The sequence below is a fragment of the Protopterus annectens genome, chromosome 11.part0 (assembly GCF_019279795.1).
Source record: "Protopterus annectens isolate FY-2018-M chromosome 11.part0, PAN1.0, whole genome shotgun sequence".
NCBI classification, from domain to species: domain Eukaryota; kingdom Metazoa; phylum Chordata; order Ceratodontiformes; family Protopteridae; genus Protopterus; species Protopterus annectens.
Genome location: NC_056745.1, coordinates 1,236,460,486 through 1,236,487,801, shown reverse-complemented (window position 1 = coordinate 1,236,487,801; position 27,316 = coordinate 1,236,460,486). Strand labels below are relative to the sequence as shown.

Below are 27,316 nucleotides of genomic sequence, written 5' to 3'. Positions count from 1 at the left end.
GACATCTGCCTCCAATAGCTGACCTGTAAGTAGCAGCGTTCAACAGGGTGCAGTCCTGGGTCCTCTACTGCTTGGAATCCATTCAACCACAATACACGTGACTACTGATGGAGTGTGGCTAACAATGTTGGCTGATGCCTGCAAATTGTGAGCACTCATAGAGTCTCTGTGGAATGTCACTATGCTGCAAGACAGTATTGCAAACACATGCCTGTTGACATACTAATGGCCATAAATGCCATGCAAATATATATGTAATATGATTTCCATCAGTTAGACCTATGTACCAGGCAAGTAGCACATCAGTCACAGCATGTGATGTACATACACAGGGGTGAAGAAACTGGGTACACAGACCTGACCACACAGGTTTACTCCTAATGCGCCTCAGATCACCATGTCTCTACAGTGGTATGACATGAATCTTATGGCATAGCTGAAGCCACAGTCACCTGTAAGTGACATGCTCATAACCTCCAAGTACTCTTCCCTCAGCATGCCAATATTTCAGTGCAATGGCCATTTGGTGATGTACCTTTCCAAGCAGTACTGACAATTGCACACAACAGTATGGTCCCTCATAAGGACACTTCACGTCTTCAATATGTATTCAGTGGGGATCATCTGCAATGAGTGTCATTGTCACCTGTGGCATATAGACTACTCAGAGGTGATCTGTGCCTTGCATATGTAGAAATGTGTGACCCTGCTTGATTGCATATGCCGCCTATCTGTAGGAGACATAGTAGATGGATAACTCATTGTAAGGACATTAACCTTGTATGTGACATTAGTACTACATGCTTGTAGGAGAGATTTGTCTAGCAGACTTAAGCACACTCTTGAAACAGAATCCTGCTTAATTGCATACAGATCACCTCAGTGCACCTCAGCACATGCCATCTGTATGACTGGATGGACAACCGTCATCTCAACACAGGGCATATGTCTGTGTCCCTCTTGGACTGTAGCAATATGTGCTGATCCTGTAACTATAGGTATAAAGATGTATATGCTTCTGAGGGCTGTATGGCCATGATGTTAGTGATTTTCAAATGTCCTGCGATTCCATAACATGATGTAAAATGCTCTAACATGCCCACACACAAATATAGCTACATTGACATTAGCACCACTTCCAATCACTGTGTACAGGACATGCCAAGGCACACGTGTAGTGCAAGTTGGCTGTAGGTGGATGATAACACTTACCTATGTAATGGTACACATTACAGATCACAGAGCATGATGCCCACAACACACCTCATGTGTGCTAGCACTACTGTTTCAGGACATATTGTGTTTGATGACATCAGCAGGCCTTGTTGTGGTCAGTCCTTTGGGGGGGCCTACATCACACCCTACAAATAAAATACTGTAAAACCCTACCAAAGTTATCATATGTATGGCATTTGGACATGCACCAAGTAACCTGGAGTGAGATTATAACCCCTACCTATCTAGTATTTCACACTATAGATTGCAGTATCTATCACATGTACAATGGTTTACATCTGGTACAACACTGTCAGCTGGCACTCTTAAGGTGAATGACATCATCAGACCTTGTAGAAGAGGGCAGTTTGAAAGTCAGTAGCAAGTTGCAGGGCCAAAAAGTGCATAATCACTGCAAGTGGATAGCCCATGAGGGCATGGCAGTTGCATTGCAGGGGTACACATGCACACACACCAAGTAGCCTGGACTGAGATTAGAACCCTTACTTATCTAGTCTTATACACTACAGATCAGTGTTTACCACACACACCATGACTTAATTCTGATGCTATATTGTCAGCTGGTACTCTTAAGGTGGTTGACTTCATCAGGCCTTTTAGAAGAGGATAGTTTGGAAGCCAGCAGCAAGTTACAAGGCCATAAAATGCATAACCATTGAGGTGGATAGTGCATAAGGGGATGTTAGTTATTCTGCAGGGGGATACACACACACACACACACACACACACACACACACACACACACACACACACACACACACACACACACACACAGATGTGCACCAAGTAGCCTGCAGTGAGATTACAACCTCTAACTATTTAGTCTTATTCATTATAGATCACAGTACTTATTGCACATGCCACAGGTTGAGTGTGTTTTGTATATGACTGCAGGCACAATACTTGTGCATTACACAAACTAGACCTGTGTTGAGCAGCATCTGTGGCCTACAGGGTGATATTGCTTCATACTGTTATCTGCATCTAGTATCCTAGCAGTTGGGTAAGTGTTATTATCCTAGCTAAGTGTGTACAGTTACCAGTATGGCCATATGTGGCTCCTTGCTGTAGGCAGGAACAATGTGCTCTGTCCATGCATGCATTGACAACATTGTACATTGTACCACCTTTTCACCTGTGTCTCTCTACTTGTTGACATACAGCAGGCACAGGGGTCTGTAGGTAAGTGTATTATGTACTGTTGCATCCTTAGTTTGGATCCTTTGAGCAACAGTATGGATGTGTAATAGTGCAGATTTACTCACCATTATTAGGGTATGTAGGACAATACAGACACCCACACACATATTTATGTAATTAACAATGATGCATATATAAATGGAGCTCTGTGTGTGTCTGCGTGTGTGTGCGCGCGCATGTGTGTGTGTGTGTCTGTGTGTGTGTGTATGACATGTATATGTGTTATGTAGATATATAAGGAGAATGCATGTATCATTGTGATATATGACACTACATAGCAATAGATATACTATGTATGTAAAAGACAGATAGTGACAGATGGATATGTATACATATATGTTTGTATGTATAGACATATCTATACATAACAGTTCATTCTGATGACAGGGCAACAGATTTCTGCTCATTTTTTCTAAGTGTTTGGGCATGCCCAATGGGACTGTCAGTACTTACAAAGTGACTCCAGGCCACATCTACCTGTAATCCAGTCCAGGATGTTGTGTGTTACAGACCATACCTCTCAAATGTCTAGTGTTGTGGCTCATAATTTTGGTGTATTCTTCATAGCATTTGTGGTTTTCTGGTAAAGCACTTGGATGAACTGAGGATTAAATTCACTAAATAAGGACATACGTTTGAGTTTCTGACTTCAAATCCTTCAGAAAACTGTCTGTTGAAACAAACCATGTTATTCTAGTTTCATAGGCTCATAGGTGTGTACTAGGCTAATGGCCCTGGAGCCTTTATAAGCCTAGCACATAGAAGTGCCCTGGCATTGTGCTGCCCAACATTAGTTCCCAGTGAGTATATCAAGTAGATCCACCTCAGTGATCCCCGGGGTGAACTTTCTATTTCCCATCCACTCATCAAGATTTTTCTTGAAGAGGGCCAGTGAGGCGGTCTCCTTGGCATGTATGGGAAGTCTATTCCAGAGCATGAGCAGTATCTGGGTTATGAACCTGTCCCTCCAGCTTGATCTGTTGATTGTGATAATGAGGTTGAGGTTTCTGGTTCATGTGGTGTGGAGGGATTTGGATTTCTTTAGATGTATCATTTCTAACAGAGCTGGGTCAGACATGGCTTTGTAAGTCAAGCAGAGATCGTCTCTTAGTAGACAATATGAGACAGAGAATAGCTAAAGTTTTTTGAGTCTGCCCATGTAGGACATGTGTTTAAAGCTTAGGATCCTCTTTGTGAGGTACCTTTGTGGCCTTTCCAGCTGTTGCATGTGTCTAGTGAGGTGCATGCCAAATGGGACATTATACTCGATGACTGGCCTAATGAGGGAAGAGTAGAGAAAAATGATGACCTCTTTCTTCCTGGATGCAAAACCCTTGGTAATGAGATGTGCCACATAGAAGGACTTTCTGACCACAGTGGCAATGTGGTGGTCAAAGGAGAGGTTGCTGTCAACCTGTGTCCCCAGATCTCTTATAATGAATTCAGTGTTCAGTGGGCTCCCATTGATGTGGTAAGTAGTGGGAACTGAGTTTTTCCCAAAGGGGATGATGACACATTCTTTGGCATTAAGCTTAAGGCCATGGTTTTGACATCAGTCATTGGTCTCAGTGAGTCCTTTCTGTAGGATGTCTACATCACTTAGGGAGTTAATAATAGCTCCCAGCTTGCAGTTGTCTCTCAACTTGGTCAGCCAGAGTCCCTCCATGTTGGCCTGGACTTCTGAGAAGTAGATGCCAAACAGGAGAGGACACAGGACTGATCCCTGTGAGTCTCCATTCATGACTGGTCAGCAGTCTGACTTAGAGTCTGCTACTTTCACACTGTAGGTACTATCTGTGAGGCAGATTGCAACCCACCTAGTGATATATAGGGTTGATGCCTAGTTTGGTGAGTTAATCAATAATTTCTGAGTGGGGAATGGTATCAAAGGCCTTGGCCAGATCAGGGTAGGCTGTATGAACTGCCTTGCCCTCATCCACAGCTCTGTTGACTGATTCAAAAAAGTCAACTAGGTTGAGCAGGCATGATCTACCTTTCACAAAACCAAACTGCATGGGATCTAGAGTTTGGAGATTCCCTATATCCTTGTTAATTAGGCCCATGATGATGCACTTCATAGCCTTACATATCAGACTCATCAGGCTAATGGGATGATAATTCCCAAGGTCTGTAGTTGCTCCCCTTTTATGGAGAGGGATTACTGTAGTAGTGCGCCATTCAGTTGGGACAAAGCCTGAGGTGAGGATGTGATTGTACAGGGCACACAAATCTGGTGCCAGTTCACTTTGTAGTTCATGCAGAACACATCCAGCGATATTGTCTGGTCCCATGGAAGCTGTATTCTTGGCTTTGCACAATGCAGCTTTAACCTGTGCTGCAGTAATGCTGTGTGCCTGGCATTCCTTCGGTATTGTGATTGGTCCTTTAGGTGGGGGGAGAGTTGGCACTGAATCTGTCTTTGAATTTGTCACTGAATTTTTATGTTGGGAATATCTGTTGGCGCAGTATAGGAGGTACCATTGTACAGTAACTCAGAGCAAAGTTGGATATTGCCATGGAGGTTCTTGATATAACTATAGAAGGCTTTGTGGCTGTTTTCAGTGTCTGCCGCAATTCTGCATTCATAGCTGGCTTTAGAGGTTTTGATGAGGAGAGCTCAACTTTCTGTTGAAGCTAATACGGGATTTTTTCCAGTCTTGGGACTTCATCTTTTTCTGCAACAGTTTCTTCCTTCTGTAGTAGAAATTATTAATGGCAGGTGACCACCAGATTGACTTCCTTTTTTTGGAGGAGAGCATCTTGGTTCTGTTTGGTATGGCTAGTTCCATGCATCTGTGTACGTGCTCTTACAGTGCATTGGTGTATGATTTGGCCGTCATGCATTTATTTTCCATTGACATCGGGGCCATGAAGTTAGCCACCTCTGTTTTTAGGAGCCCAAAGTTATCTTTGGAGAAGTCTTTCATGGTGGTTACCTTTGTGGGGTTTGTGGGTGAGATGTGGATTTCCATGGTGATTAGTTTGTGGTCAAATCTAACCCAGGAGGAATTGACTATTGGTGTAGAGCAACAGTTGCCCATGTTAGTAATAATCAGGTCAAGGATGTTGCTTCCTCTAGTGGGGGTAAGAATGAGCTGGTCCAGGACATTGGAACTGATGAATTCTAGGAAGCGTTGGGCCAGTGTATTGGTGCATGAGTAGTTTTCCCAGTTGATGGAGGGGTAGTTAAAGTCACCCAGTATGACAGTTTTGGGTCAGACCCTAATAGTTTCCAGGGTGCTTAGGAACATGGATTGAGAGTCTTGGAACATGGTTGGAGACCTATAGCAGGGTACTACCTGAATTGCCATCTTACCCAATGTTAGTTGTACCTGAAGTATCTCAGATGCATTATGCTGGGCTACTACTCTGTAGGTGTGCATATCCTTTATGAATATGGAGACACCACTACCTTTGGAGCTTCAGTCCATGTTCTGGGGATTAAAGGTGTGGAATGATTTATAGCCTGGTAATGCAGGGATGCTTTCTGCTGCTTTAAACCAAGTCTCTGTTACAGCACAAATGCCAATGTTCTCCATTTTGAGGAGTGCTTCGAGCATGTGTATCTTGAGATTTAGATTTCTAGTGTTGAGCAGCACGACCTTCAGATTGCATTTATTTACAGCTGTTACAGTGGTAATTTGGTCTTTGAAACATCACCTAAAACAGGCACTATAGGGATGGCCAAAGCCTTATCCAGTATCCAGAAACCCATGCAGGCCATCTCTGGCAAAGCATCGAGGTCTGTCAATCATGTCATCCCAAGCAGATACTGGATCCCCTTAGAATGACACCAGAAACTTAGCCAATTGTTGAAGTCTATCATTTTCTGCTTGTACTGCGGTATCATTCTGGGCAATGGTAGGATGCTGCTCAGGGCTAGGGTCATACCTTCCTGGGCCACATAATCCGAGAGCTCCTCCATGTCTATTTTCATGTAGTCCAGGGAGGTGCATCTCAGGTCATTCACACCAACATGGACAGTGACAGAGTTATACTTGTACTTGCTGTGGAGTGACCTGAGTGCATGTGTTATGTGTCAGATTCTGGCACCTGATAGACAGCTGACTGTTACCTTCTTATTATTCAACCTAGTGAGTGGGACATCAGTGTGCCTCACTATTGAGTTACCTATGATTAGTGTATTGGGCAAGCTGTTTTTTCTTAGGGGCATAGGTTGAGGGGGACACTGTGTAGGTGAGCTATGTATCTTGTGGTTTGTGCAATGTTGTGGTAGTCGAGTGCGTTACTGCCTTGGAGGTCTCTGCTGTTTGGGTAGATTTCTATTGAGAACCTCTGTAAAGGTGGGTGTGCGGTTTGTGTTTTTATGTGAGAGCTGTGATGGTGGGTGTCTTGGAGGGCTATGTGTTGCATGTGGTGTGGTGCAGGTGTTGACCTTCTCCTCTTGACCAGCTAATCCGGTCTTGGCTTGAGAGTGCATGGCTTCCAATTTGGATATATAAGTGCATCTCTCACAAGTCTGAGTGTTGGCAAGTAAGAGGAGAGGGTTGTCTGTGTACATGAGGCACTTGCTACACTGCCTCAGAATGCCCAAGTTCACCAGGTTAATAGAAGAAAGCAAAGGGGACCGACCTTTAGACATGCCAGGAGGGATGGTCATTATTACTAAGTACAGGAGCTATTTCCTCATATATTCCTTTTACAGGATAAATATCACTCAAGGTGTCTGAGTCTGTACAAAGCACTGCCAAACACTTGAGGGGAAACTAATACGTAGGCCCTGGATATTTAAGGATGAAGTATTTAGGCAGATATTCTGAAGTTAGGAAGAAATCAAGCAGTACTTACTGAAAAATAAATAATTAGCTTGTCAAGAATGATGAAAAGAGAGGAGTCACATGAATGGCTACTGCCTGTCTACTACTAATACTGGTCTCAGCACAGCTTCACTCTGTTGGGATACGATGCTCCTTTGCTTCTTCTCTCACCAGAAGCAAAATGTTAGCACCAATCCCAAGAAAAGAAAAAGGCCACGGCCTGTTTGGTGATCCACAGTCTTATCCCAGATGATGCAAGGGTCAGAAGGCTTGTAGCCTTTTTCTGGTAGATGCCTTGAAAAGCAACCAGACCAATCAGATACATTAAGCACAGACACTCACTCTCCAACCAAAAAGAGTCAGAAATTAATGCATTCTGATCCTACTCCCACAAGGATCAGAATATAAACACAGATTCCAAGCTGTCACCTATAAAGCAGTTATTAAGCTTTCTGGTGATCAGCAGTCTCCAGGAAATAACATGACTGCACTCATTCTCTCACCAGGAGAAACCAGAAGCACTAATCCCATGATGGCTACTTTGGGGCAGAATGTGGGCTCTCCAGTAACTGTTGGTCTTGTAATAGATGCTTAAAGGTAAGATGAAAAAAATAGTTTTTCCTAAACACTGCAGTGTGCACTAGAGGAGTTAAATGTGAAAGTAGGTAACTTAAGTTTTACCTGTCTAAAAAGTTAAGTTTTAGTGGAGAGTCACTATTTTAAAACAGCAACAGAGACGGAAAGAGGGTGGTCACTTTTGTACAGTAGGAAGGCCGATAAATTTAAATAGTTGAAGGGGTGTTATTTCACAAAATGATAATTTTGTGCTTACTCACACCAGCCAGTAAAAGCAGAGAGGAAATGAGATATATGGTCAAATTAACATAAGGGGCAGGCAACTAGTAAGACAGTGGTGTTTAAGAACATAACAGTAACTGGGTGGGAGGGTAGGACAAATTTCTGTCTGACTCATAAGAGACAGAACTGCGGTCTCTTCAACTTTTATTATGCAGTAAAAAGCAGAATACGATTAAAACACAGTGTAAAGAAAACAAATCACAGTATACAAAATAGAAAAAGACAATAAAGTAATACAAAATGCAACAAATAAAAAGCAAACCAACCTTTCCCTCACAGCAAACTGTGGCAGAGTCTGGGTGAGCCTTTCCAGTAAAGAAACCTTTTTGTTTATGAAAACAGTATTTAAAATATTCCCCTATTTGTGGGTCTCTGTTCCCCCATTTTGTCAGGCTTTGTCCAGATTTCTTGCACTAAAAGGTTGAGAGGTATGTTACAGACATTATCATCTGTCCATGTTTCTGCACTAAGGCACTTCACTCAAAATTCCCCAGCTATATGCTGTACTTAATATGTGACTGAGGTTCATAATGTTATAGCACACACAGAATGGCAGTATGTGAAAACACTGACATAATAATAATACCTCACATACAAAAGATGTGAATACTGCCACATTAGAACCATCAACACCATCACCCATCCTAATGTCCCTACTCCACTGAGACACACAGGCTGCCAGAGAGAAATCACTTGTCACATATTCAATAGTGTAAATATGTACGCTGTTATTTCTGCTTTACCTAGGACATACAATGTGTGTTAGCGTACCTTAGGATGGTCCTTGGTTGGTTAGTTGGTTGGTTGGTTGGTTGGTTGGTTACAACCCTAGGATTGCCTGGTCTGCTGATATAACATTAATGACTTATTGTTAAAGCAGTTACGTGGGAACACTGCTGTGTTGGGGATGGGGGCACAACAACACATGATCTGCTGGGATAGACAATAGTTCAAATATCATGTGACCCCACTGTTCAACGTCTCCCTTGACTGATGTGGTGAATATTCCAACCATGAGGCCTAGTGATTATTAGGGGATATATACTATTGGACTTGGTATCTGTAGTCCCATGTGGATGTTACAGCTGTTCAAATAGCCTACTATATTTCTTTGCACAAATGCAGCAGATCCACACATACAATACAATATTATATTAATCCTAACAAGTAATGTGTAGGTTAGAGATGTACCTTGCAAATGCAGCAGTTGACAGTTCTGTAGTTCAGGGTTGACTCTGTGTGATACATGCAGTACACAGCCAATACTTGTAGAGGTACAGGTTGTGTGGGTTGCCTGGTGTGACACAGCCAGCCCAGATATCTGTAATTTTGTAAATAATTCTATGTCATTTGTGAATATTGATATGATTTATATAGAAGTATTTGTTGAAAAGGGTTTGTACAGTACTGAGCTTTAAGAATGTAACCACAGCATACCCTGCTGGAATACAGAAGATTAACTTGCAAAACATCAAGAAAATAAGTTGAAATTAAGTTGCTTTATGATTGTGCTATAACAGTTAGTTTCAATACAGCAAGGAGACAGGGTGTCTAGAACTAGGGTACCTTCTGCATTGTTTTGTGAGTGTTTTATTGTTTTATGACTTTCAAGACCTGCAAACTACTTAGAGATATGTATTTTTAACACAGAGATGTTAAATTCTGTCAGTTTCTGGTTTAGCTTGGGAACTTAAGCCAGGTAACAAAAATGGTGTCATCCATGCTAACCCAGCAGTAATATTTGATATTAATTTAAGAACTCTCTCAGAGAAAGACTGGGATTTTTTTTATTTTGTCGTTGACCTGGAAACATCCGCTCATCATCAGCATCATCTGTATCTGCTTTACTGTAAGTAAGATTTAGGGCATAGTATCTCTTGTAGATATAGATAGGAATATAGTAAAGATTAGTTTAGACATTTTCTGTATTTATTTGAGACTGTCCTGCAATGTTGTTTTAAAATATTTCCTGTGATTTTGAACTGTGACATTACTGTGTTGATGCACTGAGTATTGTCTTGTTCTTTTATTATTTATTATAAAATACATTTAAACCTATATGTGTGGCTGATATTTGTGAGACATATGTAAACTCTTAGAGTACTTACATATGTATTTGTTGACACTGTACAGGCCACTCCTAAATAGCCTTGCAAGTCTTGGTCAGAGTACCATTTGGATTAATACTAACATTACACAGTAGGACTGAACACCTTTTGTAAGGGCCTTATAGTAGCTGATAAGGATGGCTGGTGGCAGCTGGAACTGCTTTACAGTCTGAGCAAATGTAGGCATAGGTAGTAAACCTGTGCCAGCCTTTCCCAGATATATGTGTGTGTGATTGTATATCAATCAAATCTTAAAGTGTGTGCATGTGTCAGTTAATTGGGCAGGGATGCAAAGCATTGGTGGACAGAGAGGGTGCAGGAAGTCTTAGCTTGGTCACTCAGCTGAGATCTCAACCCTATAACTGTGCCAGTGGGGAGTGTTATTGAGGATCTGGAGAGAGAGGGAGAAACCAACCCCAGATTGGCTGTGATCTATGTGTGCTCTTAAGGGAAATTGCAGTTTTCTGTGTGTGTACTTATCATCCTACCAGTGTGTGCATCCCCTTACTGTTGCCAGTGGTGAGGATTGAGGCTCCTTGATTACTGGGCCAGTGTAGGGGCATCACATCTGGCATCAACAATTTTACTATATGTATGTGAGTAGGAGTAAGGTGTCATTCCCTAAGGCTTTAGGTAGTCAGTGAATGTGCTATGCATTGTTTCTTAGCCAAAGCCAGGCTGTACTGGGCACACCTACCTCTACCTACAGGGACATCATCAGAGGGTTCCTCCTCCAAGTTCTCATGTGAGTGTGGCTACAGTGACCTAAGCACTGGTGGTGGGCTGTGTATCTCTTCCCTTTGCTGATCCTGCTGAAGCTGTTTCTGCAGGATCATATTGTGTAGCATGGCACATACTGTGAATATCTGTGCACATGTGGCTGGAGTGTACTGCAGGCCTCCACCAGCTATATCAAAGCACTGTATCTGTGACTTCAAAAGCCCAAGCACATGCTCTGTGATGTTCATAGTTTGTGCGCGTGCCTCATTATGGTGTTTTTCCATGGGTGTGTGTGCATTTCTGATGGGTGTCATCATCCATGGTTGCAGTGCATAGCCAACATCCCCCAGTAAATGTCTGTGTGGGATGTCCCCCCTAGCAAATATCTGGTACAGCTGTGATGCATGCCAGACATGGGAGACATGATAACTGCCAAGGCTGCCAGCATGTGTTCATGATAATGCCCTGGGCATTGCACATGACCTAGCAGTTGATGGAGTGGTACCCCTTGCTGTTGATATAGATTCTACCCTCCTCACCAGGTGGTGACTTGATGTGTACATTAGTGCAATCTATGGCACCCAGTACCACAGGGTAGTGTGCTATATGGCAGAAGTGTTACATATTGCTGGCCCTCACCTCAGGGCAGGGTGAGAGGAAAAAATATGTGCTCACTGGTATGTGGTAGCCTGGCATCCAGGAACTGGTGGAGTACACTAGATGCTGATGCCTGTGCAATCCCATTATGTCCCCAGTTGGTCTTTGGAAGGTACCTGTGGCTATTATCCTAAGGGCTACACATGCCTTTGTTTCCACCGGGATGGGTTGCCCTCTGTTGGTTCTGGGTCTGAGTTGAGGGCGGCAGAGCTCAGTGAGTTCTTGTAGTATGTTCCTGTCCACCCTGTAGCACTCTACAACCTCCAGCTCATGTATCCCCTGGAAGGTTACCCTGGGCTTGAACACTCTTCTTCTTCTCTGTCTAGGCCTATTGTCAGCAGCCGCATCATTGACTTCAGCATCTAGCACATACAGATATAGCAGACCTGCAGCAGCCCCTAGAATTGTTTCAGTTAAAATTCCCAAGTCGGTACTCCAATGGTGCAGAGTATGGGAGAAGAATCAGATTGTAGGGTGTATTCATACTTTTTGGTGCTCTGCTGTAGGTGCTGATTCTATGATTGGCTACCTATGATGCATTACATCTGTCTAGTTATCATTAACATCATCTAATGGCCCTAGTTTAAGTTCAACAGGGGTCAAAACTAATTAATATGTCATTGACTTTTAGACACACTCAGCACTGTGGCACACCATGCAAACACACAGCCCATAAGTAAACAAAGCTTAGCACATAGTACTCACCCCCTTGATTACCACGCTCAACACAATGGCACACCATGTAAACATGCAGAAATATGCTCTACTTGGCTAAACAAAGCTTAGAAGTCAGTGTACACACCCCCTATAAGGCCTTGCTCAGCATGGCATCATGCTGTGCAGACAGGCACAGCTAAGCTGAAATAAGCTTAGAAGTTATTGGACACACCCTCCCCAGATGTCAGCTACCTTCTCTGTAAAAAACAACATAGTTCTTGGCCTACATTTAGGGGATATGCAGACACGATTACCCCATTATGCTATTCAGTAACTCTACCTCATTTGCATATGGATCCATGCCTGGAAACTACATGCTTCAAAGCCCTACCACGTTAGGAACAGTACCTATGCACCATTCCAGATACTCCACACAGGGTCCTGTAATACATTTCTGTCACATAATATTAATTCTGTTTTTTCCATTTTTTTTTTTTTAATTTTTTTTATAAAGCATTTTTGTGCACTGCAGTACAATGCACAAACATGCCCAGATTATTAAAAAAAAATAATTTAGCTTATTTCCTTTGACTTTTTAGACACACAGAGGATAGTCTGGATCATATCTGCATGTGGTATGTCATTTTTATCCATCTATCAAAATTTTTACAGCCCCTTTTTTCTGTCTACATGCCTGTACATGGAATTTTTTCATGTACACTACAGACACTGAAAAGGGGTTTGCAGATCTTCCTATCTGGTTGCTGGATCGCTCTACCTGCCTCATTTGCATGAGATTCACCTGCTTATGAGGTGAGTTGCATGCCACAGAAGTTTCTGTGTTAGCGCTCTCATGTGCTCCACTCAGCTGTGCTTACTGAATCTAAAAATGTTTGCGGCCATGTTAGCAGTGTGGCGCGATGCCTACATGGAAAAAAATGTGTAGGCTTTATTAACCCCCCCCCCCCGCAAATGTGTTTATGCCTTATAATTCTAGAGTCTGAGATCTAGTTCTAGTCTGCAGTTATGGAAACTGTACTGTGGCATCTCAAGTCTCCTTCCACCCCCCCCCCAAAAGAAAATGATCATTGAATTAACTGCTTTGTACTGACTAAAGATGCAAAATATGTACCTTTGGATTTGTGGTTTCGGCATGACTAACAGTTGTCTGAAACAAATCAATTAATTTGTCCATTTGAAAAACAACTAAAGTTGTGCCAATTTCCACACTGTCACATTTCACATCAGTGCATTCCTGCAGTCTGAGATGATGCAGCCAGAATTAAGGCACTGGTAGTCCATAGCTTTCCTCTGACATCTACATGCACACACAAACACAGCTCAGAGCTTCCCATTGAGGTAACAAACATTATAACATATGCAGATGTTTTTAGCTTGTGTTATATGTACTTTATAGGGAAGGAAAATGACATAACATATAAAACCAGCAAACTTCAAAATTGAAATAGTCTTAAAAAAATACTAAAAAAATAGGGTGCAGAGAAACAACAGTGAATTTCTAAAATTCAAATCAAATTCTTTATGGAAAAAATAAAAACAAATATACTTAATAAAAAAGAGAAATATATATCACTAGTTCTGATTAAGTGATTTGATACTTAGAAGATGGTTCCTTTTTTCTCCTGAATAATCTTTATAGACTTCAACCTCATTCAGAAAATATATGTATGTATGTTCCGTTCTTGGTATCTTACTAACATTTAATTATGTTATATATAGAGGGTTATGTTAGGGTGTCCAATCACAAACATGTTATGTGTTTGAGAGATAGACACCAATAAATTCATTGATCATAACTCTTTGCATTGCATGCAGTTTTATCTACTCCATGTACTACCTGTTACAAAAATAAAGTGTTTTACAATCTTTGAAAGTAAAGCACTTAGTGAGTGTTGCTGCATAGACAGCGAGTAATTTAAATAAGTTACTTAAAGATGGACAGTTGTAAATTTACATGGGCATAAGAGGAAATATATTTAGGGACTTCTGAGATCAAAGGGATACTCATTCCCTTATACCCAACTGTAAAAACACTTAGGGCAAGTGTAACATTTGTTACCTCTGAAAGTGCTGTTATAGTTGGTCTAATGTTACAGAAGTGCATAACAGGTTTATCTTATTTCCAGTTCTGGGGTGTAATCACAGTGCTCCCTGCATTACCAGCAATTTGCAGGCAGTAAACATAGTGTGTATGTTCCACCTACATGGATGATTACAGCCATCATAATCTACTGCTCTTACACGTCAAATCATAACCAACTATTCTTATACCACAAAAGCCCCTTCTGCTTCCTCACCCATCATGTGATCTGAAACTAACACAGACGAAGATGTGCAAAAATAAAAAAATGAAAACTAAAAAGTGAACACACCCCCACATACAGATTATCTTCTCTGTCACCTCTTTGGAGCTTTGCCCTCTTTGTTCATTCCCTCTGCCTTATTATAAATAAGTAGTGTTTCGCAACATGCTTTAGGTTTTACTAAATCATTTGTTGTAAATGTTTTCTGAAATAGTAGATATGAATAATTATTGCACAATCAAGGTCACCCTTGATATGTGCTGCACTTCTTCCCTCCACCTCACTTCTGCAAACTCTTTGTCTTATAAGAATCAGCTAAATCAGAAAGTACAAATAACATTTAAAAGGAACACAAGTTCTCATTTCAGCTGCTGCCAATCACTTGTTGCAATTATCTAACTGCTCCCTATTTTTACTTAAAGTAAAGCAAAATTAAAAACAGGGAGACACGTTCTGTTTCATTGTTTTGATTAGCTGTCATTATTAAATACATGCCTGACAATACTTATTCTGCTCTTCTTGCTGGGTCTTAGGTTGAATGTCAGTTGATGGATTATGGAGCTCATCTTGTGTCTATCCTGAGTGCCAGAGAGGCAGACTTCATTGGTGCAATGCTACGAGCCAAAGAGAAGAGGAGCATATCTGTGTGGATAGGCCTTCATGATCCAATAGAGGTAAAACAAGCAAGAGAAAAAGGTTAAAAAATGTACAAAATAGACTCTGTGATAGCTGGATATAGGAACCTGTACATTACTTTACATTATATCTTTATATTAATGTAAATCAGTTGAATATTCTTGCCTAAAATTACACTGTAATAGGCATTATATACACTATGCAGAGTTGAAAGACATAAGGAGGGATTATATAAGGAAAAACATAGGGAAAAAGGACCACTCATAATTCAGAGACAGCTGTGAAATAAGCTGCAGAAGTCATATGTAACTCCACACCATTCATGTGGCTATGGTCACTTCATTTGTAAATGAAATCAGGCAAGGCCACAATGGAGAACAATACATTATCTTACTTTGATGGCCTTAATGTGCTTCAGTACTTGTAATCCAACAAGTCCACTGGGTTAATTAGGAACATAGTAACTTTACCATATGATGCAGATTCTAACCAATAGGAAAACACTGTAGATGGCCAGTCATGCTCACTCTCCCCTTGAGCCAGCTAATTAATCGCGTCTATATTATCTTGTTGAAAGATGACAATATCGAATGGCATAAACACTGAAAATACCGTACATCAAAACTGTTCTTGTGGGGGGCTGTGCCCCCTACACCCCCCACTAATTATATATACCAACTCCGAGATCGCACTACAGTGAGAAAAGAGTAAATTTTCTCATCCCCACTGTACCATGATCCCGCAACACTTTCGATGTATGGCATTTATGACATTATAGCCATTTGATATTTTCAACATATGATAAGGTGAAGTAGACCCAGTTAATCAGATGACTTACCTATCAAGTGTACACACAAAAGGAGGAGGAAACTTGTCGACCTATTAGTAGCTCTTATCCATTCACAGTTATGATTTCTTGTTTGAATAAGGAATCTAATTTCCTAGCTTATCAATACCTAGCTGGCACAACCAGGAAGCTGCTTTGTGATGACGTCATGTGCTGACCATGACTGTTAACCTTCACCAATGACAGATGTCAAGCAAAGGTGTTAACTTGCCTGGAGGCACAGTCTATAATTCTAGACTGAACCAGGTATATCTGAACCATACTGGTTCTATCCTCATCCATTACTTTTATCTGTAGTACATAATCTGAATTCCCTCCAAATTTATTTAAAATAAGTAATTTGCTTTGGATCTGATGAAGTCAACAAAATGAAAGTACTTATCTATATTTTCAAAACAAATTTCTGTTACAATAAAGGAAACATTCATTATACCGCAGAATATGTCTTGGAAAGCTTAATTTATTCTGCACATTTTGAAATACTTTGGGAAGTTTCAGTTATAAAATAGTCAAGTAGATTTCAGACCCAATATTTCTTAATACCTCTTTAGCCCAGTCAGCAACTTGAACAAGCTCCAGAGCAATCCCAGATTTATGCATTTGCAAATGAGCTACACGTTATGAATAAAGGTACTAATTCAACTCAGCTACAGCTATACTACTTTGTAATGCTGTCTACAGAGACTGCCTTAATTATATCATAGTTACAGTGATACAAAACTGTAATTACATCATACTTACAGTGATACAAAACCATAATTATATCATAGTTACTGTGGCACCCAAATAGGAAAGACTCTACTGTGTTTCTAGGAAGGTATAGCTTCAGATATTGCATTTCTTACAGTAGTAGTATGATATCCCTCCAGCACATGTGGCGACACACACACACACACACACACACACACACACACACACACACACACACACACACACACACACACACGTGCGAGCGCGCGCACACACACACACACACACACACACACACACACACGCACACACACGCGCGCACACGTGCACACACGCACACACGCACACACGCACACACGCACACACACGCACACACACACACACACACACACACACACACACACGTGCACACACACACACACACACACACACACACACACACACACACACACACACACAGACACACTCACGCATCTAACACATGAATACACAAGTAAAAAATGACTTATAATGAAACATTGCAACTAAGACATCAAAAAGTCACAATATTGCAATCATAAAATATCATAAAAACACATAGAGCTATATAAACATAAGTTTTGTAGGGTGTACCCCCAAGAAATGGGTTTTGCCTCTATACCCCTAGTGTCTAAATAAAATACCTCAAGAAACTTGGAGAATAGGGCAAAATAGTAAAACAAAGAAAGTTCTGTCAGAAAAAAAGAAGAAGGAAAAGTTAAAAGTATAATTTGATATTTGTGGATGACTGTATACCAATGGAGGAGAACATTGATGAAATATTAAATCCTGTACTGAAGCCTGTTAGGGAGTTTGGAAAAGTGTCAAGGATGCAGTGCAATGAATCAAAGTTGGTAGTAATAAGCTTCAAGAAAAAAACAGGGGTCCTTGTGGTACAATGCAGAAAAAATAGTTTTCTAAATATTTAGACTTAGAAATTGGAAATTAATTTACAGAAACCATTAATCTGAATTTGAATGCTTTGCAAAAGAAATTAAAGTTATTGCAATTTATACAACCATTAACCTGAATTGGAATATTTTGCAAAATAAATTAAAAGTATCACTCTGAAAATATGGCAAACTTAGACATTAACAGGGAAGACTAAAGTGATTCAAACAATGGTGGTCCCAAATAGTTTGCACTTAATGAGGAATATATCAATACTCCCAAATCATCAGATGATAAAATATATGGAACTATGTATTGATAGACAGCTTTAGTATTTGGAGAATAGTTGCTTATAAATCTTATCAATGAGGCAAGGAGGATAGGACTGACATACATTCAATCATGCACAGTTACAATTTCATCTAGTGCAAAAAATGTGATTAATTAATCATGCTAATGGGTTAAGGCAGAAAATAATAGATAAATCTAATGACCTTACTCTCATGCCAGTTTTGTGGCCAGTATACTGGAAAAGTAGTTTAGTGAAAAGAAGCAATACAACATTGGGTATAGGTGCAAAAACTCATTTGGAATAATCCAGTAATGAGATACTTAACAAAGAGAATCGGGGCATATGGACCAGAGAAGCTATAACAGATTAAGACAAATTATGTGAAATCAAAGGGAAGGGGAATCAGGGATTTTAAAATGTTTAACCAACTGATGGCTAAATATGGCCTGCTGCAAACATATTGCTATGCATGTAACAGATTATTACATTTCTATAAATCTTTAGGAAAAACTAAAAGAAATGGGCCAGGTAGGTTAACATGAAGAAAGCTAGAAGTGGTCTTATTTATCAAGGACTGTGGGAAGAAAAAGAGAGACAGCATTAGTTAAAACATCCAAAAGTAATGGAAGGATCATGAAGAAATCTAATTAAAGGAAGAAATGGAAAATGTATGGGAAAAGACTGGTAGTATTTGAAAGTGGAATAGACTGTGGTACCTTTAGATGAAGACCATCCTTTAGATAGGACTTAACACTGAGTAAGCTTTTCAAAGATGGCAGACAAAAAAGGATTAGATACATTGGAGATGTGAGAATGAAAAGGCTAATTTATAGATATGCTATGATCTTGCCCTAGAGATCAAATAAGAAGTAAACAAGCAGTGAAGATGTAGAATCAGATTTTTATACTATACTGCCTCTGTCATAGATCCGTGGTGGTGCAGCGGTAGTGTTGTTGCCTCACAGCAAGAGATTCTCCTGTTCGATTCTCGGCTGGAGTGCAGGGAGTGCCTTCTGTGTGGAGTCTGCATGTCCTCCCTGTGATCAAGTGGCATTTCGAAAGACATTCATGAATGGGCAGATGTCGAACTGGCAATTTGGCACCGTAAAAATCTACTGCCAATCATTAGCAGACCAGAGTTCTGCTGTGGCGACCCCTAACTGGGAAAAGCCAAAAGACAAACAACAACTGCCTCTGTCATAGAAAGCATATACATTAGCTATAGATTATAGAGTAAGATTTAAAACTGATAGAGTAATATAGCTAGTGCAACAAAAATACACTGCAATTATGGCAATAAACTTAAATATTTTTCTTGTCTATATTTTGCTAATACTTACAGTGTGGTATCAGAGAATATTGCTTTTTAAAGAATCATGACTATAATGCTGTATGCTACAAACAATGATACCTACAATAATATAAAGTAATACGTGTAATACTTTGCCTTTGGAAAATAGGTTATGTGTCTTTCAGTGTATATAAAGTGGCTTGTGTTTATAAAATTATCACAGCACCTTACTCAGAAAATTGACTGTATTAGTTAGTTAATGAGAAGTCAGTCATCAATTTTGTGATGTATAAAAAAGATTTTCCCTGACCAAAGAAAATGAGGAAGCTGGTTCATCAGTTGCAGGACCATTGGAAGTTAGAACAGGGTGTCTGATCAAAGATTCAAGAATGCTATTGTTTGATGGCACAGTCAGGGCTCATTGATGACTAATCCTAAGGGAACTCATGTGAAAGTTTTTATTTTGTGAAGCTAAAGAGAAGGTCTGGCAGGTTCATTCTGACTGGTTGCTGAAGGGGTTGTGTGAGACTGAACTTGTTAGGTAGAGGTACCTCTGTGGATTTTAAACTGGTATTGCATATAGTATAAATAGTTTGGAAGATACTGTGAAAAGCTGATTGAACTAAGTTTTGGGCTTCTTTGTTAAAATACATCTGTACTTTTTGTTAGGCTGCTACCAATGCCTTTAAGACTTATACTGGTAAGTAATGGGGGCAGTTTTGCTGATAAGTTGCCAAAAGGCACTCATTATACCTCAATGTACTTAAGCTATAATTATCCTAGGGAGTTATAAACCTGAGAAATCATTCTGCTGTTATTGGGTACATGCTAACTGACAAAAGTTATTTATGCTTTGTTTTTTCACTCAAAACCATGGAGGACCTGCCAAAAGCCTTTCTTGAGTCCAAGGTTGAGTCCAATCAAAAGCTAATACAGTTGCAGAACCAAGTAATTGAACTCATCAATGTAATAATTACCTCCATAACTGTACCTGCAATTAAAAACAATTAGCACAGAAGATACTGAATCATAAATGATGACTTTTGAATAGTAAACCACACAAGTGTATTTGGACAAATCAAAAAGGAATGAAATCCTGCCTTCCTAACTAGTTGGAGAGGAGTTAAAAACTTGCATGGATATGGATAGGGTGGATTACACAGACTGTGATAAACTTGAAAGGGAGCTCTTGGCTAGGGCTGGAATAACTTGTGAAGTACAAGCTATAGATTCCACAATTGGATGTTTAGTGCTGACTGACTGTTAAGAGCTCAGATGCATGACTAAAACCATGTGCAGAAGCCGTGGTTAGATACTGACTACAGCACTTTAAGAAAAAAAATTAACAATTCTAGCAGTGGTCAATTTAAAAGTGCACTATCTAGTAATATGAGAAAGCAGATTCTTTTCATTTGCTCTAATTTAGCCATAGCACTATAATTTTGGCCATCAGATTTAGCCTTACTCTTTCTAGATTTACTAATGCTATTCATAAAGTCTGATCTATTTATGGGCACATACCTTATTAAATAAATTATCTAAGATTATATAAAGATTCACTATCACTGTAAATGGCTTAGCATGGAAAGACATTATATTGGGAAAATAAGAAACTGTTCCTGTTTCTGACAATCTGATATGCTTTGTAAGGCCAGTGCTATGATTTTTAATCCTCAGAGTTTGAGAGGTATGGCAGATATTATAATGTGATCTCAAGAACTCTGGCAAGTTAATTACTTTAGGAGAATTCTTATTAGTTAATGACACATTAGCATGGAAAGACATTCTATTGGGAAAAATAAGAAACTGCTCCTGTTTCTGACAATCTGATATGTTTTGTAAGGCCAGTGCTATGATTTTTAATCCTCAGAGTTTGAGAGGTATGGCAGATATTATAATGTGATCCCAAGAACTCTGGCAAGTTAATTACTTTAGGAGAATTCTTATTAGTTAATGACACATTACTTAAAACTGAATTGTCTGCTTCTAAATATACCATCTCTTATGAACCAAAAAGTAACAAATAATGGGTTTGCTAGCTTAGTTTACTGCAGTTGTAGGGCAAGGGGTCATACAACCAAATCCTGTTCTGATAACACTGAATAAAATATCAGTACTGAGAATGTAAGAACTGATATACATGCTACAAACGGCATGTTTCTATGGAATTATTTAAGACTGAAGCAGGATTTTAAATCAGTGTTATGTCACTGTGTTACCACAAGGAGAATAAAGTGGACTACCTTTTTGGAAGTCAGAGAAGTTACATCTTTACTGGATAAAGAAACACATGTACCCTTGTCAAAGGTTATTATTTGAATAAACGGGTCTACTACAGTAAACCGACAGCTCACAAGACCAACAACGAGATCACCGACACCACAAAACTGAAAGTTCAAACACACGAAAGTTCACATGCCAGACAAACCACAATCCCAACAGTCAACAAAACAAAACAAATTCCTTTTCTGAAAAACACACACACAACACAAGCACACCAAAAACCTTACAAACCTACACTAAACCTTACATACACAACTATCTATGCACTGACCTTAACCCAAACCCTAACCCTAAGGTCCATCACTATCGCACACTTACCTTACCCGCACCCTAACCCTAAAGTCCATCACTATCGCACACTTACCTTACCCGCACCCTAACCCTAAAGTCCATCACTATCGCACACTTAACTTACCTGCACCCTAACCCTAAAGTCCATCACTAACGTACACTTACCTTACCTGCACCCTAACCCTAAAGTCCTTCACTATTGCACACTTGCCTTACCCGCACCCTAACCCTAAAGTCCGTCACTATTGCACACTTACCTTACCCAGAACCTAACCCTAAAGTCCATCACTATCGCATATGTACACAGTCGCACTCGTTTCACATGTCGGTGTTTTCAGCGTCAGGATGTTGAATTATCGATTATTTCCATTGTCAGTCTTCCGGTGTCAGTGATCTCATTGTCAGTCTTGTGAGCTTTCAGTTTACTGTAGTAGACCCGAATAAACATAGGATTAATAGCAAACAAAAGGTGGAAGTCATGTATATTCAAGGTGATAAAAAAGGAATATTCCCTCACATATGTACATATACAAACAGGTTTAAGAAAACTTTTTTCACCTTAGTGATGAATTATGATGTTATAATAAGGAAAAGTTCCACATTTTAAGGCATTTTGGAAGATGTGGGAGGAGGGAGCACCTTGAAACATAGTGTGACTGGTCTGTACATTCAATAAGAACTAGATTATACTCACTCCATAGAAGAATGGGGCAAGAAAGCAGAATGTCGCATTCTTACAGAGATTCAAAATCAGAAACAGGAGAAGGGAAATGGCATAGAAGATACAAAAGGGGCTAACATTTAGTGATCTTTAGATGGTAAAAAAAAATAGTATGCTACCAGAAATTTGCCCCAACCAGGAAAAGAAACAAACCCCAATACTGCAATGGATATCAGAATTGTAACTGATGGTAGACTGATTAAAAACCCTGAAATAAAATCAGCACAAGACAATTGACCACACATAGACTTAGAAGAAGTGCTAGCACACAGACTGATGTCACATAAGTAGGAGATGAAAGGCACGTAAGTAATGAAACTCAGAGTGAAGAAATTCTGGTGACTGCTAAAGAACAGTTAAGCAGGAAAATGCAGAGTTATAAATCAATTTCTGTAAAAGGAGAACAGAATGCCAAACAAACTGAGAAGTCTCAAGGGTTTTGTTTGCCCAGACAGCAGAGTCATTAAAGAAGAAGGGTTTGGTCATAACTATCCATTGGGGGCACAAAAGAAGCTCCAGTACTGCTTTTCTGGGAAGAGGAAACTGTCCCTTCCATTTCTAAATAAGTTAGTGAGGAAGATAATCTTGAATAAATGGATTTACATGTAAACCACATAAATATTATAAAGCACAATAGGAAGCTGATACTATAAGTACAGCCAGAGAAAGAATATAACAATGGAGGTAGGGAAATTTTACAAAAAAGCTATTCCCATTACTTTTACCCATGTTTTGAGTTACAAAGATGATCTTTTATGTAAAGGAAGTAAACACAGTGATGCGATTCTGCATCAATTGTTAGTGCCAAAGTATTGTAAGACCAGTTATAACTCTTCTTGCAGTCCATGATAAGAGAAGTGCTTTAAATGTTAACTGAGTTTACTCCATCTGAGTTCTTGTATGTCAGGCATTCCAGAGGTCTGCTTGGTATTCCTAAGGAGACTGGAGAGAAGATAAAAGACCTTTTAAAAGTGTCCTAGACCACTACATTAATTTACAGAACAGATTCAAACTGGTTATGCTCATAGTAAATATGAGCACGTGTTGAAAGTCAAAATGACTCTATAAGAAGAATGCCTAAGAGAATTTACCTCGACAGATCAAGTTATTCGTGTTAGTTTACCCCAAGAAGAGCAAACTTCTGGTATTGTAGCAAGTCCCCTTTGAAGTATCTGAAGGCTAAATGCAGTGAATTACAAAGTTATACAATCAGGAAAGAGACAGAGCAAATCTACTGCATTAACATCCTAAAACCGTGCAAAGAAGAACAAGTTTCTTTTGTCAGCTTGCAAAATGAAATTCATACAAGAAAAAAAGAGAATCTTTACCAGAAGTGCATATAGAGGAATCCTAATTAAAAGTACAAAAGAAGGAAAAGTATTTCCAATAAGAAATTAAGGAATGTTTTCAGAAATAGCTGGAAGCATTCAACTGAAGAAAGTATCGGGTTCTGCAATTGCTTCAGAAAACTGAATAGCATTTCAAAGTTTGATAGCTATACTATAGCAGAATTGCTGAGCTGATACAGACCTAAGAAAGGTAAGACACTTAACCTTAAATGTGACAGAGTTATTGATAGATTACCACATATTCCTTCTACTAAAAAAAACAACCTTTGTAAACCCTCATGAAGTACTATTATTTGTCCCTGCATGGAGTTAGACACATTTTTCAAATTGATGGATAAAATACAGAAGTCCCTCTCATGATATACTGCTGGATACATGAATGATGCTGTCATTCATATGAGAAGTTGGAGTCTCATTTAACAAAATTGTAGAATGTCTTATAATCTGTAAGATTTGCTTGTGATGACATGGTAGAAGCCAAGTATTCTGAATAACTTATAGAAAGAGGACTGGTAAAAAAGCTACAGCTAGAGAAAATGAAGAATATGAAAAATGGTCTATACTCTTCACTAAAAAATCAGGGGAAGGATATTTTTTGATTAACTGCCTAGTACTATAGAAAATTTCAAGAAAAAGAAAAACCTTACATTAAAACACAGTGGCCTCTTGAGGTAGTCTGAACATTTAATGAACTAAAAAGATTACTGTGTTAATAACTCCTGGATTTGCTAAGTAATTCATTTTGTATACTAATGCACCAGAAGAAGATTTGCAAGCTATATTATCCAAGATATTAATGTTGAGCAACGCACTATGTTACACCAGTCAGAAATTAAGTAATGCAGAAAAGATGCTTAATCATACTTGGGTCTGAAGTGGGCTACTATTTACTAAATGAATTCTTATGAGACAGACACTTTATCTTTGTGACAGATCATGCTCCATTACTGAATAAACAAAAGGATGGCAAAGCAAAGTTTTTCTGCTGCATACTATTGCTCCAACATTTCCAATACATGGTTACCCAAAGACTCACGTCATCAAATAGGAATGCTGATGGGATGTCTAGGTCATGCAGCCTATCTGTACGAATCCAAAACTGATGGACTTGTGCTGACAAGGGGGTTATTGTAAAATCTTGCCTATAGAAAATGGGCTATTTGCATATAAGTGCATGTACAGTAAATTGACTTGTGTTTATAAGATACTCATAACACTTTAGTCAGGAAATTGATTGCATTAGTGAGTTAATGATAAATCAAGCATCAGCTTTGTGATGTATAAAAAGATGTTGACTGACCATAATGGTTCTTTCAGTTAGAAGTTCACCACAGCTTAGAATGGAGGTTTTGTTCATAGATTCAAGACTATTGGAGTTCAGTGGTCGAATCAGGTTTCATTGTGGATTTAACCTGCAGCTATGACTTACTTTTTTAACAGTATTAAATTCAGTGTATATTGTTTGGAAGATATTGTTCAAAGTTGCTTTGGTTTTGTTTGTTAAAATAAATGTGTGTGTTTATACACGTCTACGTCCAATGTTTTTAAGTGCTGATCTACATGCACCATTTTCAAGCTCTGCCATGGTGACCATCAAAATAAACCAGAAATGGGGCCTCGAAAGTACATTGCTACAGGTTATGCACATATACTGGATACAAACTGCAGTGTCAGTAGAGTTATATTACACATTGTTGTTCATCAAATAAATACATTATTTACAGTATTTACTGAAGGTTTTGAAGGCAGGTAGATGAAGGTAGTGGGGTGATGAAAGAATGTGGAGGTGAAAAAGGATTAAGGATGGTGTAGGAAAGATTGAGAGATGGGTGACAAAGGGTACAGGTGAAAAGACATAGCTTAACAGGGTGAGTGGGGTTCTGTATGTAATATATGAAAACAGTAAATTGTTGTTGATTTGAGTTTAGTGGAGATATCAGGAAACTCCTTGTTTAGTAAACATCTTGCAAGTTGCTTTGGTGAAGAGAAAATCCTTGACGTTATACCTGAATCCTTGAATGGAGGTGGTAGATGTTATATTTGATCAGCATGATTCCTAAACTTGAGGTGCCATAGTGAAGAAGTTGTGCTTGGTCAGTTGTGGAGGGGTGTTGACAGAATCCTGGGATCTGCAGTTGGAGGTGGTAGACCATTTAGGTAGTATGCTTGCAAAACATTTTGAAAGTTTCTATTTGAAGTGTTTTGTATAACAGGGATATGAGAAGAAGAGTGTATTGGTATGTTATTAGGAGTCAGTTAATTTTTTTGCAGAAATGAGCAGTGATCTCTGTGGGGATCAAGGGTTGGTATGACGGTTAAGGTGTTTGCCTCCAAATCACAAGGTACAAGTTTAATTATCACCTTTAAAAGGAAAATTGGCTGTGCCTAAAGTGGCTCACAAGGGCTGCTAAAATAGTATGAACCTATTAATTTTCATATGGTGTTGGATGTAGTTAGAAAAGCACTATTTTTTCATAGATGCATTGGCTATTACGACCAGTCAGTACCCTAGATGAGAAAGTAATGCTGCTTTGCTTATGGTACTTCTGTTTTCTCAGAACAGGAAGTGTAAAATCTTTCCTGCCTAGAATAAGAGTATCAGCTTTTGATTTTGTGATACAGCTATGGTGCTAGAAGTCTGGGGAATGGAATACCTGATAGCAAGGTATTTAAAGTATTGTGCTATTTCTACTGGTTTCTGGCTGCTACTGAGCATGTCCCATTACTGTGGTACTGAGAATCACTGAAAAATGCCTGTAAAAAATCAAGCCAGCGATGCTATATATTGCTTCTCCATGATAATTTTTTTCATAGCAAAACACTTTTTTCATTATGCAAAGTAAAAATATGCCAGCTTTTACATCCGCATGCAAATAGAGCATCAAATGATAAGGGCAAACACTGTAAAACAAAGGGAAATCTTCCTATTGGCTGTGTTTATTAAAGAAGAACATTGTTATTGCTAACATTTGACTATCACTCCTCTCTCTTGGTATTACAGAGTTAACACTTGCCATAAAATGAAAGCTATGGTGTGCATATTGTTTCCCATGGTAGTCTTTTATTCACAAGTGTATTTGCATGGCAGAGTTAACTCACCTTCTAGATGGTGTAGTTTAATGTCCCCCCCGCATGATGCCGTACGTTTCTCAGATGAATGAATACAGTGTTCAGCCATGCAAGAAACAGAATCAAGGTTTAGTTAAAGTGTTCCACAGTGCTGAAACATCCCCATATAAAACTTGCATCAAATTATATTTGCTATCATGCAAACTATATTGAGAACTTATTTTGCCTATGCTTGACTATTATTCCTCTCTCTCAGCTGTCAGATCATAATATTTATCAGAGAATCATAGGCAGACTAATATAAGCTTCTTTTTCAGGATCATCTTTTTTAACTGCATTTGCATGGTAGAACTAGTTGATATTTTTCCACAGTAATGTAATATCTAAATGCCAACCATAC

General features: G+C 39.3%; 1 protein-coding gene across 3 annotated transcripts in view; it reads left to right on the top strand.

The window, feature by feature from the left end:
• The window catches only part of LOC122814864 (regenerating islet-derived protein 4-like), a 169,908-nt gene that overhangs the window by 131,850 nt on the left and 10,742 nt on the right, over positions 1-27,316 (top strand). For all 3 annotated transcript variants that reach the window (XM_044087146.1, XM_044087145.1, XM_044087144.1), the window contains exon 3: positions 15,072-15,212. In XM_044087146.1, coding sequence (XP_043943081.1) covers positions 15,072-15,212 — 141 coding nt within the window. The remainder of the gene's footprint in view (positions 1-15,071; positions 15,213-27,316) is intronic.